At 37.8% G+C, this 21569-nt stretch overlaps 1 protein-coding gene across 5 annotated transcripts in view; it reads left to right on the top strand.

Moving 5' to 3' along the window:
• Positions 1-21569, top strand: part of Oat (Ornithine aminotransferase precursor) — a 108845-nt gene that overhangs the window by 76100 nt on the left and 11176 nt on the right. For all 5 annotated transcript variants that reach the window (XM_083134674.1, XM_083134673.1, XM_083134675.1 and 2 more), the window contains exons 5-6: positions 15126-15377; positions 20731-20983. In XM_083134674.1, coding sequence (XP_082990800.1) covers positions 15126-15377; positions 20731-20983 — 505 coding nt within the window. The remainder of the gene's footprint in view (positions 1-15125; positions 15378-20730; positions 20984-21569) is intronic.

Raw genomic sequence — 21569 nt, forward strand, 5'->3', positions numbered from 1 at the left:
ATGATAACAATAATAATTAGTACCACCATTGTAATTGTTATTATACAATAACAAATATGATAAACGAATTAAAATTAACCAATTTTATTCCAAATTATAATTATACTTATTATTATTATTATTAATGATATAATTTGGGAGATTTTGTCACTTGATCCCCAGACAAGTTAATATTCAGCACAACAGTTTTCCAGGGGTCCGGGGTTCGAATCCCATCCTGAGTACGGATGTTTGTGAGTGTCCATTCATCAATTTCATCATGATGTCACTCATCCCCATATTCACAAATTAGCCAAAAGTGGCACAACAAGTGATGTAAAATAAATCAAGTCAATCAATAACAGTTTTCCATTTTTTTTAACATTTCATGTACTTGAATTCACAGTTGTGTATTATTGTTATTAACTTTTACCCATTAGGAGAAAATTTTACTCTGTTCATATTGTGCGCACTCTCAACTAAAACTATAATTTTTGGAACTTTGAAAACTGTGGAACCATTTCTTTTTTGTGTGGATTAAATGGTAGAATATGAAAATATAATCTTGGTTCCTGTATTTTTTCATTCTTTTTTTTTTTCATTGAATTTGAGGTATCTTTGAAAGGCATCTAAGGAACTTAGACTGAATGTGTTCAAGTCTATGAATAATTAAGTCTTTTTGAGTGGTATTCCAGATTCCAGATGCATATTCTAGTTTTGACTGGAAATGTGACTAATAAAGTACTTTCACTGGTTCTGTTTGCATGAAGTTGTGGCTTGATCTGATTATAAAACGTAAGTTTCTGAAAGCATCATTGGGTGGTACATAGGTACAGTAATGTCGTATCCAGGAGGGAGTGAGGGTGGGCAAACTTCCCTTGGACCCCCCTTATAAGGGGCCCAATGGATAAGTTTCAACTAGGGCTGAGCCGATACCGGTGGTATCGACATCGATGAGTATCGGTTGATTTTCTCTTACCAATACCATCCGATACCAAAGATTTTCAGTAGCTAGAAGAGCGGGCAAAGGCAACAGCTCATCTCAAAATTTGTCCTTTTTAAAGTTCTTTCACCCTTCTTTGTGACAGATTGGGAGACCAGCACAGGAAGTTCTATAGAATTTCCTAGAAACACTGGATCATAAACCCCCACCCTCCTGGGAAGCAGATGGCAAGATCAAAGGCATGGATAAGTGAAAGTTGAACCCAAACGCGACTATGAAGGCATGTAACTGCTTAGTTAGCGCTGTAGGAAATAAACCATTCATTGCCAATTCTTGCTTGAAGATTGTGGTCATCAGATAGGTGGATGTTTTTAACCCCCGCCGCACTAATGCCAGGTCAGGTAGTTGCAGAGTTCTTGGAAAAGAGGGATGAACGTCACTGTGAAATTAGCTTTGTTTTATCTACGAAGGGGAATCAGCAATTTATACTTATCCTCTTCACTTCTGTCGTTCGTGTGACTGCCGGTATCGGCCAATGATGGCTATTTATTTCGCCGAAAGCCTGCCCTCGTGGCAGAGTTGTTACTTGCCTGGCCCCCCACACTTTACCTCCGCACTCTAGGTTTGGTGCACTTCGTACTCTGCTCTGATTTGTCTAGGGGTATCTTTCTTTGTATGACAATGCACGTGGGTTGCAACAAGTCAACATAATTATATAATTAACTACAAAATAACAAGAGACAACGGGTAACCTTTTGCAAAAACTTTTTGATCAGAGGGATAAATTACCTTGTCCAGTAACTGTGAAATTAAAAACAGAAATTTTGGATATTTTCTAAAGTTTAATTAACGTAAATTTAAATATATACAAGTCGTATCCGAACGTTTATTTCTCTAATTGTCGGGCCAAAACTCTAATTTTGATGTTGGAAATGTCTATTGTTTGTACCTGGATGCTTAACATTTCATGAATTACATAGGGAGTATGCTTGTCACAAGGTAGACTCATGTTACCCCAAGAAAACGTCTTAACAGGCATGAGGTCACCCGACGAGTACATTATACAACACTCCACGGTGACAAGGAAGGCACTAGGCTGCCAGCGCACCGTAATTACTTCAAAATAACATCCAGTACAAACTACCCTTTTTCCTGTACACTGGACAACCAAGGCACTATCTTGCCCGGCAATCCAATCTCTTACAGGATCCGTTGTGGGAGATCTGTCCTCCAATCCGAGCTGACCGAAGTGAAACAGCCTCTCCCTCCCAAGTCACAGTTCCAACAGTCGACTTCTTCCACTCTCATCTGGGAGTTTATATATGTTTGGTTGCGTCTGTTGCATTCTTTCAACATGTTTAATCTTTTCGAAACTCGAAGAAAGAACAGAGAGCTACATGGTTTTTATACATGGAATATATAGGAACCTAAAAATGCATAATAAATTGAGATACACTTTTCACATATATATTTTTATACACGTAATTACCTAATTGATTAACATATTAATAAAATATTTCAATAAGAAAAAAAAAACACTGTTGCCCTGACACGGGGCCAGGATAACAAATTCCCCTCCCCAGCGTTACAATTCAATCTGAAATTTAAATTTCAGTCTATGTGAATTGTCTTTTAACGTTACTGAGAAAAAAAAGCTAAAACACTGTATCTGAAAAAGAAAAGTTCACTGAAAAGAGTAATTTTCACTACACATCACAACCGTCTCTGAAAAGAAGTCTCGATTTCACTGCACTAAATATCCTATTTCTACACAGAATTCCACCTGGAATTCTGGAACCTCCTGGACATCTCGGTCATCTGGTCATCAGGACTGCTCCCAGGTGCAGATGGATTCAGCTCCTCCGCCTTCCAACGAACATGTCTGACTCCAGCTCTAGGGTGACTCAGCCTCTCTTCTGTCCATCAGAAGAACCTCCTTAGTCCCCTAGTCCTTGCATCTGGGACTTCTGCGGTACTCGGTTCGACTCCTGCCGAAATTCAGCTTCAAATGACCCGACTTTAAAACGGGTTTCCCATTTTTTCATCTTTAACAAATTCCTTCACTTCCTTTCCTTCTAGGCACATCGAACTGATATCCATCAGCATTCTCTTAGTGATGGAAATCTCATGTCCTCGTGTGCAGAATATTCATCTCCTTTTATCGGTACATAACATAAAATCCAACAGTCTGAAATTTAAATCTTGCATTTACATGAAATAAATTTACCAGGACTCGAAATGTGTAGCGACAATAAATCAGGAACTTAATTACTACTGTACAAACTAGAAGTCGGCCACTTGGCTTTCTTTTAATCAGTCGTTTTTCACAGCCTTTCTACCCCCTCCCCTTGAGATGGATTCTCAGGGTAGAACTTAGGGACGAGTGCTTTCCCTCACTCTTCTCAAATTTCTTCCCGGAATGACCCTCAACTTGTCAACGTTGGCCAGAACTCTCTTCTCCTCACCCTCCTTTTCGAAAACAACATTATTTGGAGTAGTGAATTTCAGAATTCTTTAAATTCGGGAAAAAGCACACAGTTTGCTTATTAAAAGCAGACGAAATTCTATGCTCTTGAAGCAATACTTGATCTCAGACACAAAGATTAACCCTTCTTCTGCCCTTATTGTGGGCTTTTGCCCCATCTTTTTCTTCTTTTTCTTTTGCAAATTCGAAAGCCGCACCCATTCTTTCCTTTAACTGTATGACATAATCCATCTGTCTCTTAAGGGCTCCCCGATGGCACAGTGGTAGCGTCGTCGCCTTGGGAGTCCAGGGTTCGATACCCGGTGGAGGCACATAGTGGTTCGATCCCACTTTACACTGTAGGTCCAGTCCCGATTAACCTTACTGTGCATAAAGTGGACTTAAAACATCAAATCAACGAACAAATCAATCCATCTGTCTCTCCACTGTGATGTCCTCACCGGTTCCATCTTCCCTCTGAAGCTCCATTTTCCGAGTGTCATGCAGCATATACAAATCACGTCCAAAGAACAAGAATGAGTCATCGAATTTGTTGCATTGTTAATAGCAAAACTGATCACTTCCAAGTTTTCAGCCCACGACAAATGTTCCTTGCAGAACTTTCCAAGTGCTTGCTTTATTATCTTAATAGCTGCTTCTGATTTGTTTCCCTTCGGTCTATATGTCGTAATATAGACAGGCTTGCAATTCACAGAACGCAACGTTTGTGAATACAGCTTGCTTCAAAATACACTCTGGTTGTCACTGACAACGTATTTCAGGAATCCTGACTAAAAACAATACTTCAAAAATGCTTGCGAGATCATCCTTGCCGTTGTAGTTCTAAGTGGTGTCAAACTAATGTGCCTTGAGAACTCATCTGGAATGACTAAACAGTACTTGTATCTCCCCTTCGTACTTGTAGGCAGTGACCCAAAAATGTCCAGAACAGTTTGTATCCAGGCACAGTAGCTTTCCTCGAGTTCATAAAGCCCATCTTTCTGCTGTTGTCAGGATTATATTGAAGACAAGTGATACAACTTTTGCAATTGTTACTAACAAGTATAATTGTCTAGGACTTTAAACAATGTCTTTCCATGTCCTAATAATAATAATAATAATAATAATAATAAATCATGCGAAGATTTAAGTACTTCACTCTTCAACTTCTTTGGTACCTACAGCTTCAATCTGGAGCTAAATTGTGGATAAAGTCCAGTGTTTTCGTCAACAAAATGGTAAAGCAGTCCATTATCGTCGAGACAGGAATGTTGCAGATAAAAGTCAAATTTTCTCTTCTCTCGAGAATCCTTTATCTCAACTTCTTCTCTATTTAAACATCCAATTAATTTCGACAAGTAAGGATCACTCTGTTGTTCTCTTTTCCACATCTCTTTATCGTTAAGATCTATGGGCTGCGAAGTTTCTTTCTGTCCGTCCGTCTGTCTTCTGTTTACAGTGTTGCCAGCTGCATTTGTAAACATCGCTTTTTATTTTCTGCTTCCGGTCGAATTTTTGACACACTTTACCTTTAACTTTAGGAATCTCATGGTGTTCCTTTATCGTTCCATCCGGCATCTCTAATCTGAAATATACTTCAGGCTTGATATCCTCTATCGGATAATTTTCTTCTGCAACCGAAGATCCAATATATTCTCCCTTTCAGGGAATCCCGCTTCGATCCTCGACAAATAGTCAACCGCTGTGTAATTTCTACCAGCAATGTATTTTACTGTAACTGGAAACCTGCTCACCCTGTTTATCATTCTGTTTATGTGGCTCGGAATCCGAGAAGATTTTAAGATATCCATGAGCTCAGAATGATCAGTGTAAGCTATCACTTCCGGTGCTTGCAGAAAATAATATTCAAATTTCTGCAGACCCATGGTCAATGCAAATAACTCTTTTGCTGTGACAAAAATTGAAACTGTTCAAAAATAAAATGCTATTTTAATCTATTTTCTTGTATTTCCTACTTTGCAATAAATCACATTCTTGATTAGAATTCCATTTCTGATTCATGTTCTATTTCTTGGAAGCAAATCTCAAGAATTTTTCCTGAAATACATTCCTTATTGAAGAGTCTCATTTCTTCAACTCAAATAAGGAACAAAGACATCACTCTGTATCCAGGATGACATTTTCTTTGCAAGATTTAAAAATGCTGAGCTGATCATGCAACAATCATGAAAAAATATATATTTTTTTAATAATCCATCTACAAAATCATACATAGGTTCAATGATATTTTAACAAAGCTTGACTTGCATCACATGATTGTTGTTAAACACAGTACTTAACAACTTATTTTTATTAAATGTGCTGCATCAAACATCACATAGATGCTGTGTTTAACTGTCGTGCTTAAAATTCTCTTGTACATCTTTTAAATCAATTTTTAGCACTGGGTGGCAGCACGTCAGATTTATTTAAAATTCATAATATTTTCTGGTTCTTTTTTTAAAAAGTTCACAAGTGTGGATGATGAATGCGTACAGGTCGTATTATAGACATGCTTTTTATTGGAATATTGTGACGATGTTACTTTGATACAAGTTTATTCTTACTTCTCATGATACAAACATTTAGGAAATGACAGAAGAAAATAGCAATCCATTTAAAGGATGAGATTCAAGCAGATTAGTTCTCTCTTTTTGTATAGGTGAATGAGAAAGGGGGCTCCCATATTCACCTTACCACAAAAGAAAACAAAAGTTCTGTTAATATGCATCCTCTACTACCACAAAAAGAAAAGTGTGCACTGACACCAACTTTTGAAAATCCAAAATTGCTGAACTTGGATATTAGTGCAAAAATATATGTCGTAAGCAGGGAACGGATTTATATGTAGCAAAAATGTGGTTTTAGTTATTTTCACCAAAATATGGAGTTAAATATGGACTTAAAATTGTTTAAATTATTAATATAATAAATTTTAAATACTACACAACCTCCATAAAATGCAGTACGCTTATATTGCCATTAATTATAAAACAACACAAAATGTGTTTTCATTTTCTGTTTCCAAAAGAATGAATAACAAAATTTTGTTGTAAGTGTTCGAACGTGAATTTCCTTCTGTTGTCTCTTAAAATGGATTTATATTGACTAAAACTATGTTCAGTATCGCAAGAAGTAATGGGAGTGTATTTCAAATTTGTCGGTTATTTGCAAGAAATTCGCCCAACTCTGATAGTTCGGGGGTCAACTGTTACAAAATGAGCAAAAGAATGAAATATATGAAACTGGATTTTGTAATTGCAATGTGACAGCATTTTCTTCCTTTGCAGTAAGATGTTTAGAATTCTAAATACAGAGCTTCCACCGAGATCCAACCCGGGAATTCTTGATTACAAGACGACAACCTTAACTACCAGGCTGTCGGAGAAGGCTCAATCGATTGGGTCGAATTATATCTTGCTGAAAGGGAATCGAATTAAATGTTAGGGCTATTTTTGTAACATCACGATACACCACAACATACCTTTCCTTTTATGTACTTTCATATGTGGATCAACTTCTGGGTGTGAGAACCCTCAGAAATGATGAAATCTTCTATCCTTTCCCCTATGCTTTCAAACCAGAGTTTTCAGTTGGGTATGCTGATATTTATTCTTCTGCAATGTGCAGGGGCGTGCCGTGACCTTTTGTGATAGGCAAGCGATGGGTTAATTTTCCGTTTCGGTTAATTATAACAATTTCAAATATAATATAGGCCTACACACATCCCTACTTACAATAATGTGCATAATGGTGAAGTATCGGGCTTGAGTGTGTGAAGTGCATACATACCTAAAATCAAATCTTCGCTGCACAGTTTTTAAAGAAGAAAAACAACCTCTCAATATAAACTTGTAAATTTCAACCATGAAGAAAATAATGATTTACGTGATATTTGAGGGCAACTGCAAATTAAATTACGTTCTTTTTTAACCCTGAAAATAATAAACATCCTATTAGCATAAAGTTTTGATCTTAAATAAACGGACGGGTTTCGGTTTCTTACTTGAGTAGAATTATGAAAAATGGCTTGTCTTCAGTTGGATGCAAGCACAGATGTGATTCTGGGAAATTTCATGTATTTGCACTGCATTATAAAAATTGCTCAAGTCACTGTAGCTTGTATAGTTCCATGGTCCTAAATTTGTATTGAACAAAACACATGGCCAACAAAATAATTTATTAAGATCATTGCTGCCACATAACCACATAATATTGTTGTACTGAGATGTTTTAAACTGCCTAATGAAAACTTTTTCCCATCTTTCTTAGTTGGTTTGGTTATGCACAGTTCAGGACACAGTCGCTCATGGTTCACAATCACAAGCTCCAACTTTACACCATATGTTCTCGAACTGAATGGTTTTGAAAGAAGGTCCCTGATCACGTCCTTACCTGCAGCACTGCAAATCGATTGCTCGTCTGTTATGTCAACCATGGTGGAAATTTTCAATGTAGAATCATACTTTTACACCAGGTACAAAAACACGACACAAAGAACAGAAAAAATACAGCACAATATCACAGTAAAAAACAACACGCATCCACAGCACCCACGCTTCTAACCTTCCTTTTCACCCTACCTGCAGTGTTACATACCCTCCATATTTCCGAGTAACTGACCACATGACGAATATGTTGAACTACCGGCTGTGATTTCATTTCTTATAAATAGCATACGACTGGTGATCACTGGCTAACTTCATAATGTAATTTGTTGATTACGATAGAGTTTCAAACATAAAAATCATACCGTGTTAGGTGGTGCTACGGATGCACAGAAAATTCTGGAAGTTAGCAACACTTGTGGCCAGTGTGGACGAATTCTTTCCAATACCCTTGCCAAAGACAGATGCGGCCTTGGTGTTGCTTGCCCTCGGCCTTTTTTCTTCGTAAACGGGGATAGACAGTGTCCATGCAAGAACTGCATAAGTCACTCGAAAAGTGGGGAGGAAGGCGAGCAGTCCTCTTCTTCTAATGTGGTCAGTCGTGCCGCATCGCCCAGCGTCGTCAAGGGTGTAGCTGGTTTATGTTTCAAGCCAAAAGAACAAGAAATAGGGGAAATGAAAATTCTGCAATGTAAATATCTTATAGTAAATAAATTCTATTCTAATGTGTATAAAGGCATTGAAAAACACAAACTTAAGATATCAAAAGGGTTTTAAAAAACAACGCAAGTGGCGCTTGCCCCATCTTTCCTTACTGCACGCTTCTGGTAATGTGTATGAAAATGTCAGCAAATAATAAAAATAACAAAGCTTTATAAATAAGGTGGTCGGCAGTCTTTATATAATGGGGGCAAGGGTTGAGTAGACAGACATCCCAATCCGATTCTCTTAAACCAGGGGTTCCCAAACTTTTTTGTTTCACAGTGCCCTTTGTGTTTCAGGATTTTTCAGCGGCACCCAAGTCAGAATGTAGGTGTATAACACTTCCAACGCTTAGTGTCGTTAGATTGCTTGCCTTAAGTTAACAAATAAACACATATTTCAAATTCAGAAACATGTTTTATGTAAAAAAGTACTAAATAAGCACGTATTTGGAACAATCATATTCATATTCGTAATGATCACTGTCATTTCAAGGAAAATATTGGAACCCAAGGGTGCCGTGGTGCACACGTTGGTAACCACTGTCTTAACCTTTCTATGTTACTTTGTTCTTTCAAATATATGCTCACACGCAACAAATTTTAACTTTTTACACACTGGTAAAGAAGGGGAGAAAGCGAGCATTCATTGGTCGAGCCCTATTGAGTTCTACTTGCACAGAGACTTGTTTTTACTCCAGATATTTCTGGGAAGTACTGTAGTTCCGAATATTATCATTTAATATAACTATGTGTAATTATTTTGCAATAAAGTACGTCATGGACCAGTGTCCAGTTTACCCACTGTCAGTAAAACGCACAGTTCAAATCAGTTTCAATAGTCATATATTTATATTAAAGTAAAAGTTGATGTCGTCTGCATGCAGTGATGATTTCAGGGGGTGATCAGGGAGAAAACCGCTCCGGAAATTAACAAGTCACAAAAATTTCAGCAACGAGGCAGAGCATTCGGACAATAGCTAAGAAATTTTGCAACTGTTCACTTTGACTTTCTTTAATTCACTGCAACGTGCAATGTGTTTTTGCTGGGTTTTCGTTGCGATAAGCACTGATTCAGTCCTCTTTATACGATAGGTCACACTAAAAGTTTTTAGACATGCGCAAGTAAAACACTGGAGACCAAAAGTATGAATGCTATAATTTTTCAAAGTATTCTCCATGACAGTTGATACACTTCTTCATCCGCTCAAACCAAGTCTGAAAGCACTGGGACCACACATCTGCAGGCACCTCTTGAATGCACTGAACGAAGGTGGTGACTGCCTCCTCGGGAGTAGGAAATGAAGAACCTCGTAATGTATCCTTGATTTTAGGGAACAGGAAGAAATCATAAGTGGCAAGGTCGGGACTGTAAGGAGGATGAGTCATTTCTTCGATGTTGGAGGCTTTGAAGAATTCAATTGTTCGTACTGCTGTATGGCTGCGCGCATTGTCTTGATGCACAATAATGCGACTTCGTGGGCGTTTCTCACGAACTTTCCGTACGATCTCCGGTAAACAAACCGTAGTGTACCATTCAGCATTAACGGTCCGACATCCCTGTAGCGGCACTGTTGCAATATGGCCCATCCGACTGAAGAAAGTGGCAACCATTTGTTTGCCAACACTTCGTCCCTTCCTGACTTTTGTTGGTGGGTCTTCATCCGGGAAGATCCACTGCGTCGACTGTCGTTTGCTCTCGGGTTCATAACAGTACACCCAAGTTTCGTCACCTGTTACGATGTCATACACTGCATTTGATCGTCCTTGGTTAAATTTGTCCAGCATTTTCATGCACCATGTGACCCGTGCCTGCTTTTGCTCCTGAGTAAGATGGTGTGGGATCCATCTGGCACAGAGCTTCCTGACACCAAGGCGGTCATGCAGGATCTTTTGAACCTGACTCATACCAATACCCAGTGTTGCACTAATAACTACATGTTATCCTCCTCTATGATGTGACACACTCTGTCGATGTTTTCGTGAGAAGTTGCTGTCACAGGACGACCATTACGTAATTCATCACTGAGTTTCTCACGTCCACGTCGAAATTCTAAAAAACAATTAAACACAGTCGCAAGGCATGGGGCTTCCTCCTGAAATGCATTTCGGAGACTTTCATAACATTGCTGCTGCGTTAAACCTGCTCGAAAATCGTAAAAAATCATTGCTCTGAAGTGCTCCCATGTTAAATCCATTTTACTGTACACACACGACAATAATTGACTAATTTCTGGCACACAACAATTAACAACTATAAATTCTGCAGCATTATCACACTTCACAGACTACTAACTTCAACATATCCTAGAGACAATGTATTGCTGCAATCAGTGTTGCCGCATCTAAAAACTTTTAGTGTCACCCACGTAATTAAAAGTCAAAATAATGGACGTATTTAAATTATCATCTGTTTTGATAACTGCTAAATTAAGAAATACGATAGATCAGGATACGCTTCAAGCTTGTGTGAAGGTGTCAACTGTCGGGAATGAGGACTTGCAGAAAGAATCAATGATTACCTCATTCATATATACGAGGCGCATCCAGAAAGTAAGTTTCCCTATTTTTTCCCCATGAAAGTAAATATAATGAGCCGTGTAAATTGCTCATGCGCAGCAGAGCTAAGACGTATCAATCATATGCCAGGCGGACAGATCCCGCCCGGCGCCAGTAGCGAAGCAGCAGTGGTCCGAAGTGGAAGCTCGTATTCCTTCTCCCGCTGCATGCCATTAGCGAGGCAGCAGTGGTCCGAAATGGAAGCTCGTATTCCTTCTCCCGCCGCATGCGAGGTTCGGTCGGTGATAAAGTTCCTGAATGCACAAGCATTGCGCCAATTGACATTCATCGTCAGCTCTGTGAGGTCTATGCGCCGAACATTATGAGTAAGCAGATGGTGCGTCGCTGGTGTCGGCAGTTTTCGGAAGGTCGTCAAAGTGTCCATGATGAAGAGCGCAGTGGGCGTCCGTCCCTCATCACTGATGATCTGGTTGAGATGGTGTGGCAGCGCATCGTAGAGAAACGTCGCTTCACGATTACGGAGTTGAGTAGTCTTTTTCCGCAGATATCGCGATCCGTGTTGCATGAGATTGTCACACAGCGCCTGCTGTTCAAAAAATTGTGTGCCAGGTGGGTACCGAAAAACCTGACACCCGAACACAAAATGAAACGTTCAGGAGCAGTACTGACATTCCTGCAACGGTACCATGATGACGGCAATGATTTCCTCGACAGGATCGTCACGGGCGATGAGACGTGGATTTCGCACTTCACCCCGGAAACCAAGCAGCAGTCAATGCATTGGCGGCATAGTGGATCTCCGGTCAAGAAGAAATTCAAACAGATGCTGTCGGTACAGAAAGTGATGTGCACCGTGTTTTGGGACAGGAAGGGCATTTTGCTCATTGACTTTCTCCCCAAAGCTGAAATGTTGAACGCTGACCATTACTGTGAAACACTAAGGAAATTGCGACGTGCCATTCAAAACAAGAGGCTTGGCATGCTTACTGCAGGTGTTGTGCTCCTCCATGACAATGCTCGTCCACATACGGCTCGGCGCACAGCAGCTGTATTGACGGAATTTGGCTGGGAGTTGTTTGATCATCCACCTTACAGTCCTGATCTGGCTCCCAGTGATTTTAACTTTTTCTTGCACCTCAAGAAATTCCTGTCCTCCGGTGAGCGTTTTGGCAACAACGAAGAGCTGAAGACGTCTGTCACACGCTGGTTCCATTCACAGGCGGCAGAGTTCTACGACAGTGGGATCCAAAAGTTGATACCACGATACGACAAGTGTCTCAATTCTGGTGGTTGCTATGTTGAAAAATAGCTGAACCTTTGCTGTACCTGTTGCCAATAAATGGTTTCCTGAAACTGTGTTGGTTTTTTTTTTAAAAAAATAGGGAAACTTACTTTCTGGATGCACCTCGTATATAATCTGTGAAAAGCCTAGACATCTTAATTCGCTGACAATTATTGCATTATTATTTTATTGATTCTTATAACTCATTCTTAAAATGGTAGTTAATTAAACCTAACACTTAATTTTGTTTAATTAAATATCAAATGTAAGGGACAATGTAAAAATATTTGTATTGTGTTATTGGGTCTAAGTAATGACAATATACAAAGAAATATAAGGTGGTTTGTGGATTTATTACATTGTTTTTGTATTTCAAACGATTTATTAAATGTATGAGGATGATTTTCCCAAGATTTATGGAGGAATTTATTGTTAATTGAATCCGCCTGTGTCTCAAAGATGTTTCTTTACTCTCCATATGAACAGGACTTGTGCGTTCACCAGCACACCTAGCAAAAATACATATTAGAACTCAAGAAAATTACAAATGTGGTAATGAAAATCCTGATGCACAACATTTATTTCTAGAATGTCCAATTTTCTCAAATCAACAAATCACACTCTACAAAGGTATATACAACGTTTGAAAATTCCATTTCCCATATCACTCTCTTCCATTCTCTCAGAATCTCCACTAATATGGATCCTGTATGCATATGCTCGAAAATGTAGGCTCAAAATATAAAGTGATTTTTATAAAAAAAATAAAAAAAACAGCAAAAGGATAAAAGTATATTATTCATATAATCGTTCTATGTTTGTGATAGTGGTGAATTTGAGTGACTATCAATCAATTTCAGAAGAAATACATTAAAACAAATGCAAAACAGAAAGGATCTCCAAAGTCGACAAAGATAATGTTGACAGGGTCATGCGAAAGAAGAAGAAGAAGAATTGTGTTATTGGTATTATAATTTGATGCCTATGGCACCAAGGGTTTCATGGAATAAATAAGAATTGAAGGAAGCAAGGTGAACTAGTGAAAAAAAAATCATAATGGAATGAGTTTTGACTTTTGTTAGCCCTTAGGAAATACCTGAGTAAATAAACTGAAACAATATGCTGTGCCACCTTTCGGTTCTAGTTGAAAAATTCACAATTATCATGGCAAAATACCTTTCTTACACAGCAGTGATGTCGGTGAAAACATTTTTTCAACAGTTTACACTATTAAGATAAAGAATATGTTGATGTACAAAGGATAATACTTAGAAAAAAAACTGTCCATATTACTTCATATTTAATCTATATAATGTTCATTCGTTGGCAACAATTAATAACACACAATACATTGTCGAAAGACAGCAATAATTAAGTATGTGGCTCAATCAACAAATAAATTTATGTTTAAATTTGCAGTGACTATTTCTAAACAATGTACATCAAATTGACTTCATATTATCTTAATTGGGATACAATTAACACTGCAGTGATCGTGCGGGAAAAAAAAATGTCTTTGATGGCACGGATCACTTTTGTGATCCATAGAATATGATTGTTTTTACCCATTATTTGTCAAAATATATCTGGTTTCATAGTGAGAATGTCGTTTTTGAGGTATTCTCCTTCAGTTGGCAAAAAATCCCCCAGATACAAAGGGGGGTATGAGAGAGAGAGAGAGAGAGAAATATTGAGTGCACAACTCAAATTTCTCTCTTTTCCTATTTCTTACTCTATATCTTTGTCGGCCTCCGTGGTGGAGTGGTTAGCACATTGCACTATGATGCCAGAGGCCCAGCCTTCGAATCCCAGCATGGGCATGGATGTTTCTGAGTGTCCATTCATCAATTTCATCATATCATCACTCATCACCATCTTCGCAAATTAGCCAAAAGTGGCACAAAAGCAAAGTACAGGGTGGCGCGGAGCCGACTGACACATTTGAAAGTTGAATATATTACGCATGCATGATAGTTTGAAGTGGATTGCGGGGGAAATGAGAAGAGGATAGGATGCCATTTCATATGAAGACAGCAACAGTCATAATGGACCGTTAGATTGTTGAACATCACGTTTTCTGTGTTCGTAGTTATTAAGAAACGAAGTCAGTGGTTAAAGTGCAGCGATTGTTCAGAAAACAATTCATTGTTAGCCAACATGGTAACATACAGTCTCGGAATATCATATTGGCTTTGGTGAAGAAATTTGAAGAAACTGGCAATGTATTGGATGTGAAACATGGAGCTCCAACAACAGTGTGTACACCCGAGAACTTGCAGAGAGTGAACGTAGTCCACAATGCTCGGCACACCAGCAGTCTCTGGAAATTCTTGAAAGAACGTGTGTTCAGAAGGCATATCACGACTCTTCAATAACTGAAAGAAGCCATTGTTGAGGAAGTAACGGCTATTGATGAGGAACTATGGAGATAACTTCCAGAGACGTCTGCAACAATGCATTGATGCCAAAAAAGGCCACCTGTCTGATGTAATTTTTAAAGAATGAACTTGTAAGTTGTTAGTAATAAAATTGCATACTTCAATGTACCATTGCATACGGTTTTCCTTATTCTCCTTCCTTTCTTTCATCATCTATGAGCATATCAAATGTGTCAGTCGGCTCCGCGCCACCCTGTAAAATAAAGCAAATCAAACAATATTCGTGTTTTCCTCTGTCTATGGTCAAAAGTGCACAGGCACAGGTATGGGTACTATATCATCTGTACCTAAAACCAAGTAGAATATTTAATGCATAATTGAAGTTTGTTGAAATGTTTCTCTGATTTTTTTTTTTTGTACATTCACAGTGTGTCATTTAATGTTATTGCATCTGCATTTATTTTATGTAGCAAGCCTTGTGGGACAAAACAGTGTGTGCTTTCATGGTGGAACCTATCCAGGGGGAGGCAGGTGTGGTTGTGCCAGATGATGGCTACCTGCAGGGCGTGCGTGAACTCTGCTCAAAGTATAACGTTCTGTGGATAGCAGATGAAATCCAAACAGGTCTAGCACGGACTGGGAAAATGTTAGCCTGCGACCACGAGGAAGTGAAACCAGACATCCTTATCCTTGGGAAGGCCCTTTCAGGAGGAGTGTACCCTGTAAGTCTCATTTTGTTTTTTATAAGCATTATTAATGGGTGGTAGAAGTCATAGAACTTTTGTTGTTATACATTGAGACTAGAGTGCTTAGTATTGTAATGCCTGGGGGCTTTGAGTGTTACTTGGGGGTAATGACCGACTCGCTTATATATTTTCTGTAGTTTATTTCTCTAAGTTCACAGAGGTACATAGTAATTTGGATCCCACTTTAAAACTAAGTCCAGTTCCGATTAGCCTTACTGTGCATAAAGTGAAGTTCAAACACCAACTCAATCAATCAATTAAAAATTAAAAGTTCACAAATTCTAAGTTATACTGTCTAACTACAATACTAAGTCCGACAGTATTTGTACTCTACAAAATCTAAGGTGCCACGCTATCAAGTATAATAGGGTAATTCCATGTCAAATCAACCAAGAAGAAATATATTTTGGAATTTGATGTCATGGATTTGACTAATTTTTGGTATACACGTTTCTTATTATCTGAAATATAGAAAATATTTTTTTTATTATTTTTCATGTTGCCGGTTTTTGAGTTATTGAAATCTGAAAATTGACAAAATTGTCAAAAAACCGCTCATCACTGAAACTTTAAATACAATTTGCAAAACACCTGTTTCAACTACAGGGCTGGACATGGTCTTATTTTAAAGCTTACGAAGAGGGCTTTCATTTGATATACAACATGCTTGGTTTTTTTGCGAAAAAGAAATTTTGAAATTGTTTCAAAATTTTATTTTACATTTTCCAAAAAATGAAATTTTCAAAAATTTTACACACATTGGTACACATTTACTGAAGGTTCAGTGAAAATTTCAAGGTGGTATCTCTTTGGTATCATGAAAATTGAATTCGTTTCAAGACCATGGGATGATTTTAAGTTAACTTTTACATACCTAACCAAATTATAAATACAGAAGCATACATACCAACTTCATCACTCCAGCTATCATTAGTTTAACATTTTGAGTGGTACAAACACATACAGTGTGGGTACCACTGGATTTTGCTATATGCAACTCTTTGGTCTTAATTCTACAAATTTTGAAAACCCAATTTTAAGTAGCTGGTATTTAGATTTAAAAAGTCTGAATATTTCTCTCAGATTTCCCAGGTTCAATCTTTTTTGAATGTGGATACGTTTACCATCTGTGTCCCTCACGGAAACATAGTCTTTTTTGCCAGGCATTTGCCTGCTAACTTCATCACTGCAGTCAAAATCTTTAACTAATGAGGCTGTTTCTTCTGGTAAAGTTTTTCCAGGTCTGGGGTCAGGTGAGGACAAAAAAAAAAACGAGTTTTTTTTCTTTCCTTGCTATGTAATTACTAACACCAAATTCCTTTTCAATTTTTCCACATGACCAACTTTTGGGCAAAATAGACAAAATCATGAACCTTTCACTTTTATTTGCAATTTAAATCTCTCTTTAAGTTGTTCAAAGATTTCTGATTCTGAATTGCTACAGTGCCATTCTTCTTCATGTTTATCACCTTCTGCATTCAAAAGGGATTGGGTATAAGTATTTCTTATTTTCTTTATCTTTTCTCTGCAATACCTTTTCGAACTCTTCAGTTTCTTCTTACTCACTGGAGACTCATCAAGAGAGATCAAAGAGGCATTCAAGTAGCTGAACCCTGTGTCAACATCCATATATTCTGAATCTTGGTTACTGCAACTAGGACCAGCATTATCATCTGGTCCTGAAGGATTTTCTTTTTCTGGAACGATAGCCTGCTTTTCCTTCCCTAACTGCAGTCTACAGGAAGTACAAATTTTCATGTTTTCTTTGTAATTTAAAGAAATCATCCAAGCTGCAACATTCCTCAGATCTTTACTACATCAGTGTCCCTTTTTCTTCAAAGGATTACAACAGAAAATGGACCACTTCTTGCCATCCATATCAAGATTTTTTTAAAAATGAAAACATTAATAAAGCAAGTTTCAAACAATTCACAGCACAGAAGTTAACTGTACACGCTCTGACAGCTACACCACAACTGATCCAGTTGGACAAAGAAGCATAGGACAGCAGGAATAAACAAGTTACGCAGGAAAGGGATGACTCACACTTGAGCTTTAACTGTCTCTCACTCATCATACTGAAGAGATACCACCTTGAAATTTTGACTGAACTTTCAGTAGATGTGTACCAATATGTGCAAAAATTTTGAAATTTTTTGAAAATTTAGTTTTTTGGAAATTGTAAAATAATTTTTTGATAACTTTCAAAATTTGTTTTTAGCAAGAAAACAGCATTTTGTATATCAAATGAAAGCCTTCTTCATAAGCTTTAAAATGAGACCATGCCCAGCCCTGTAGTTGAAACAGCAAACAGGTCTCTTACACACTGTGTTTAAAGTTTCAGTGGTGAGCAGTTATTTGGCAATTTTGTCAATTTTCAAATTTAATTAACTCACAAACCCGCAATATGAAAAAATATTTTCTATATTTCAGATGATAAGAAACATGTATACTAAAATTTAGCCAAAATCCATGACATCAAGTGTTTATGCACTGGTTGATTTGACATGGAATGACCCAATATAGTCTCTGTTACCTTGATTGACAATAATGGTTTTCTTGGAATATCAACGAGATGATTTCTGGTTAGGCTTCTGAGCGCTAACGTCTCTCTCATCTTCAGGGATTATAGTGCAGAAATGTGTCAGGGTAAGGTTATATGTATTTGGTGTGGGAGGGGTCCAGTCTAGGTGGCGGTGCCATTTCTCCGACGTCTGCTCTCCCAGTCGACTATTGCTAATCAGGCTGGGCCCTGTTCGAGTCCCGTGTGTCTGTTGAGATTTTCCTTCTCCCCATGGAATAATAATTGACACATCTCTGCATTTCAATCCCTGAAGATGAGAGTGACGTTAGCTTTTGAAAGTTCGGAAGCCTATCCGGAAATCACTTGGTTGATATCCTGAGAGAACCTCTTCATCATACACCACCATTTTTTTTAGTTAAATGCTCAGTTTTCTGTGACAGTGCATCCTCTACATGCACTGCCATCAATTGCCATTGAATCTGTCCAGTGGTCACAACCTCTTTCCACATAAACCAGGTTGTCCAGCTCTTGACGATCCATGCTGTCTGCTCGTGTCCTGACAGAGGCAGGAGAAAACTGTTGTACAAGGATTGCATGCCTCTGTTCAGTGCTGCCATCAGGTGACAGTCCATTGTACTAGAGCATATTAGAAAATAATGTAAAATTGACACATTTAGTTTAAAAAATAATGATTTTTAATGACTTGTTAAATACAAAATTCACAAACTTTTAATCAATACTAAACAATACACTTACTACACAATTTTAGAGGCTCTGTCCAAAAGGTCAAAAAATCAGTCTTGAAGTATGGTCTTGTTGTACAAGTTCAAAACTCCAGTTCGAAAGTGCCAAGTACACAAGCAATCAAGCCCGTATATACAGCACGTGAGATTGCAGGTTTCTGCAATTGTTATTCACTTGTTTCAAATCATGGAAGTCGAAAGTCTATAAACCTCGCAGCATGAAATCCTGCCCACACATTAGACAGTAATATCAACAGAATGTGACCCCGATACTTTTGTTCATCATAGCTTCAGTGTTTGTTCTAGCACAGCACACTTTTTTCTTGCGATACCTGAATCTGAATCAATTTCACTATTGAGTTGGAAGTGAAGTCCATAGACTTGTAACTAGCTTTGTTTCTCAACTGAACACGTATTTTCTTAATTCAAATTATGTGATGCTCAAAGTGTAGGATGTTTGTGATTTTTTTTTTTTTTTTTCAAATTTCTCCTGGATGCTGGACATAAGGCTAAAATGTAGGACATCTCCGGGGGGAAAAAATACCTCTTGCATTTCTTGCTGTCTCAAGTGCTGAGAAAATTGAATGGTGAACTAAGATCTTGCCGCCGAATGTTTCAGGTATGAATCCCAGCCTGGGATTTGTATGTATGTGAATGTCTCTTCATCAGTTTCATCTAATCAGTGGCGTCAACTTATATGGCCCTTAGGGGCTCAAGCCCACCCAATAATTTGCCTGTTAAGTTTTATTTTAGAAATAAAGTTCCCATGTTTAAGAAAGCAAAATGTTTTATCAAGTTAAAGAATTTTTCACAACTTACTTACTTACTGAATGTAAATAAAATTTATCATATTAATTTGTTACATGTCCAGTATGATACTTGACAGTGTTTTATATTTTTTACTCTATTTGTGCTCACATCATTGTAAGGAAAGTAAGGGAGGATAAGGGCTTATGACCAAGATAAGGATCGATAGGCACTAAAATCTCTCAAAATAGGAAGGCAAAAAGCACCAAAAAGTACAAAATTGGCACTAAAAGTGATGAACATGAACAGATTTGTCATCATTTTCACAGATTGGTCAGTCAAAAAGCAGTTATCTTCGAAATAGGCACTTTTAATTGAAACAGGCAGTGTAAAATTCATGTATTCCTCTTAGAAATGGCATGAAATTGTTTTTAAATGTAAGCACCTATATTTTCTGGCATAGGAACGAATGTTATTGCATAAACTTATAAAATAAAACTCAGTTCAACCCACCCAATGTTTCTCAAAAGTTGGCACCACTGCATCTAATCCTTCATTCTCTTCATCACAACTAGCCATACACGGGCTACCACTGACCTTCATATCATGGAAAATTTGGAATAGTCAGGGAACTCAACTTAGGTCAGGGAATTAGGTTTTTCAAAGTGAGTGTAAACCTTACCGTGACCGAAAAGGATGCAAAATAATACCAAATGGAAAACCCAATAAGAGAGACTAATATGTTGGCAGTTTATCAAGGTAAAGTTATAATTAATATTTTTTTTTAAAAAAAATCTGTAAGTGATGGGAAACATAGATTTGAATGTGTGGTAAGCTTCGTTCGTTGCAGAAGAACACTGGAATAAATTAAATAATGAAAATGGTAAAGTAGACCCACTATGGAGTTTCCTTTTTCACAAGTAGAGCAGACCACCATCTTTAAAATTCAATGTAACTGAAAACGTCAAGAATCTCTGTAAAAGGGATGATGATTTTGAATTGCCTGATAATTTTTTAAATTTACAATTTTTAAAAAAATGTGATAAAAATTTTCATCTTAAATAGTAATAAAACAGACTGCTTGTTACCCAGTTAAGTTGCTACATTCCAACAATGTAACATTGACAAGATCCATTGTATTACCGATTCTTTTTTAAAGATTTGTAACCATTGTTATAACTTTATCTTTAATCAAACTGAAAATACATATATGATAAAGGGAGCTTGTATTCTCCTGAAACATCACAACAAAAACTGTGTTTTTATGCTTGTAACAACCGTAGACTACAAGAGAAATAAAAAAGTATTTTTCCAGGTTTCTGCTGTGTTGGCAAATGATGATATTATGCTGTGCATTAAACCAGGAGAGCATGGGTCGACATATGGAGGCAACCCGTTGGCCTGCAGGGTGGCTATGACTGCCCTGCAGGTTCTCATAGATGAGAAGTTGGCTGAGAATGCCCAAGTACTGGGAATTATCCTCCGAGAAGAATTAGCCACTCTTCCCAAAGAGATCATTACAGCAGTGAGAGGGAAAGGATTGCTGAATGCAATTGTTGTGGATGAAGGTAATAGTATTTTTCTTTTTTTGTTATATTTGTAACAATATTTAACACTCTTATCTGTTTAATATACCTGACAGGTCAGTGTAATGCTCTTTTGCAAGCACCACTTATTCATATTTGTTTGGTAATGTATATTAAGGTCAACTCAACCACTTTTTATACTGTAAGCAGAAATAATGCTAAGGAGGGGTGAATTTTAATCCAGCCCTCAACGAACTTAATGCCTATTCCAACCTATATCCAGAGCTCCGAGTTGAACATGTTAGCTGGGGTGATGTTTGGTCGAGCCTCAAGTTTAGCTGGGGGGATGCTTTGCAAAAATTTTGCTAGCTGAGGTGATACCCCCCCTCCATTTCGAGCACTGCCTACATCAGCACTGTTCTTTATATAAAAAGTATATATTATTAAAGGTAAAGTGAATTAGTGTTCCCCTGTGCTTAGCACCATGTCATGAAGGCGTATAGGGGGTGCGGGGGTAACCTATATATTATAATAGGCTGTTATAAATTCTAGTAGCTACCCTTCAAGCACCAGGATAGTACTGGCTGATTCTTATAGAACTGGTAGGGTGTAAGGGGCAACCTTCCAC

The sequence above is a fragment of the Lepisma saccharinum genome, chromosome 1 (assembly GCF_977018435.1).
Source record: "Lepisma saccharinum chromosome 1, izLepSacc3.1, whole genome shotgun sequence".
NCBI lineage: Eukaryota > Metazoa > Arthropoda > Insecta > Zygentoma > Lepismatidae > Lepisma > Lepisma saccharinum.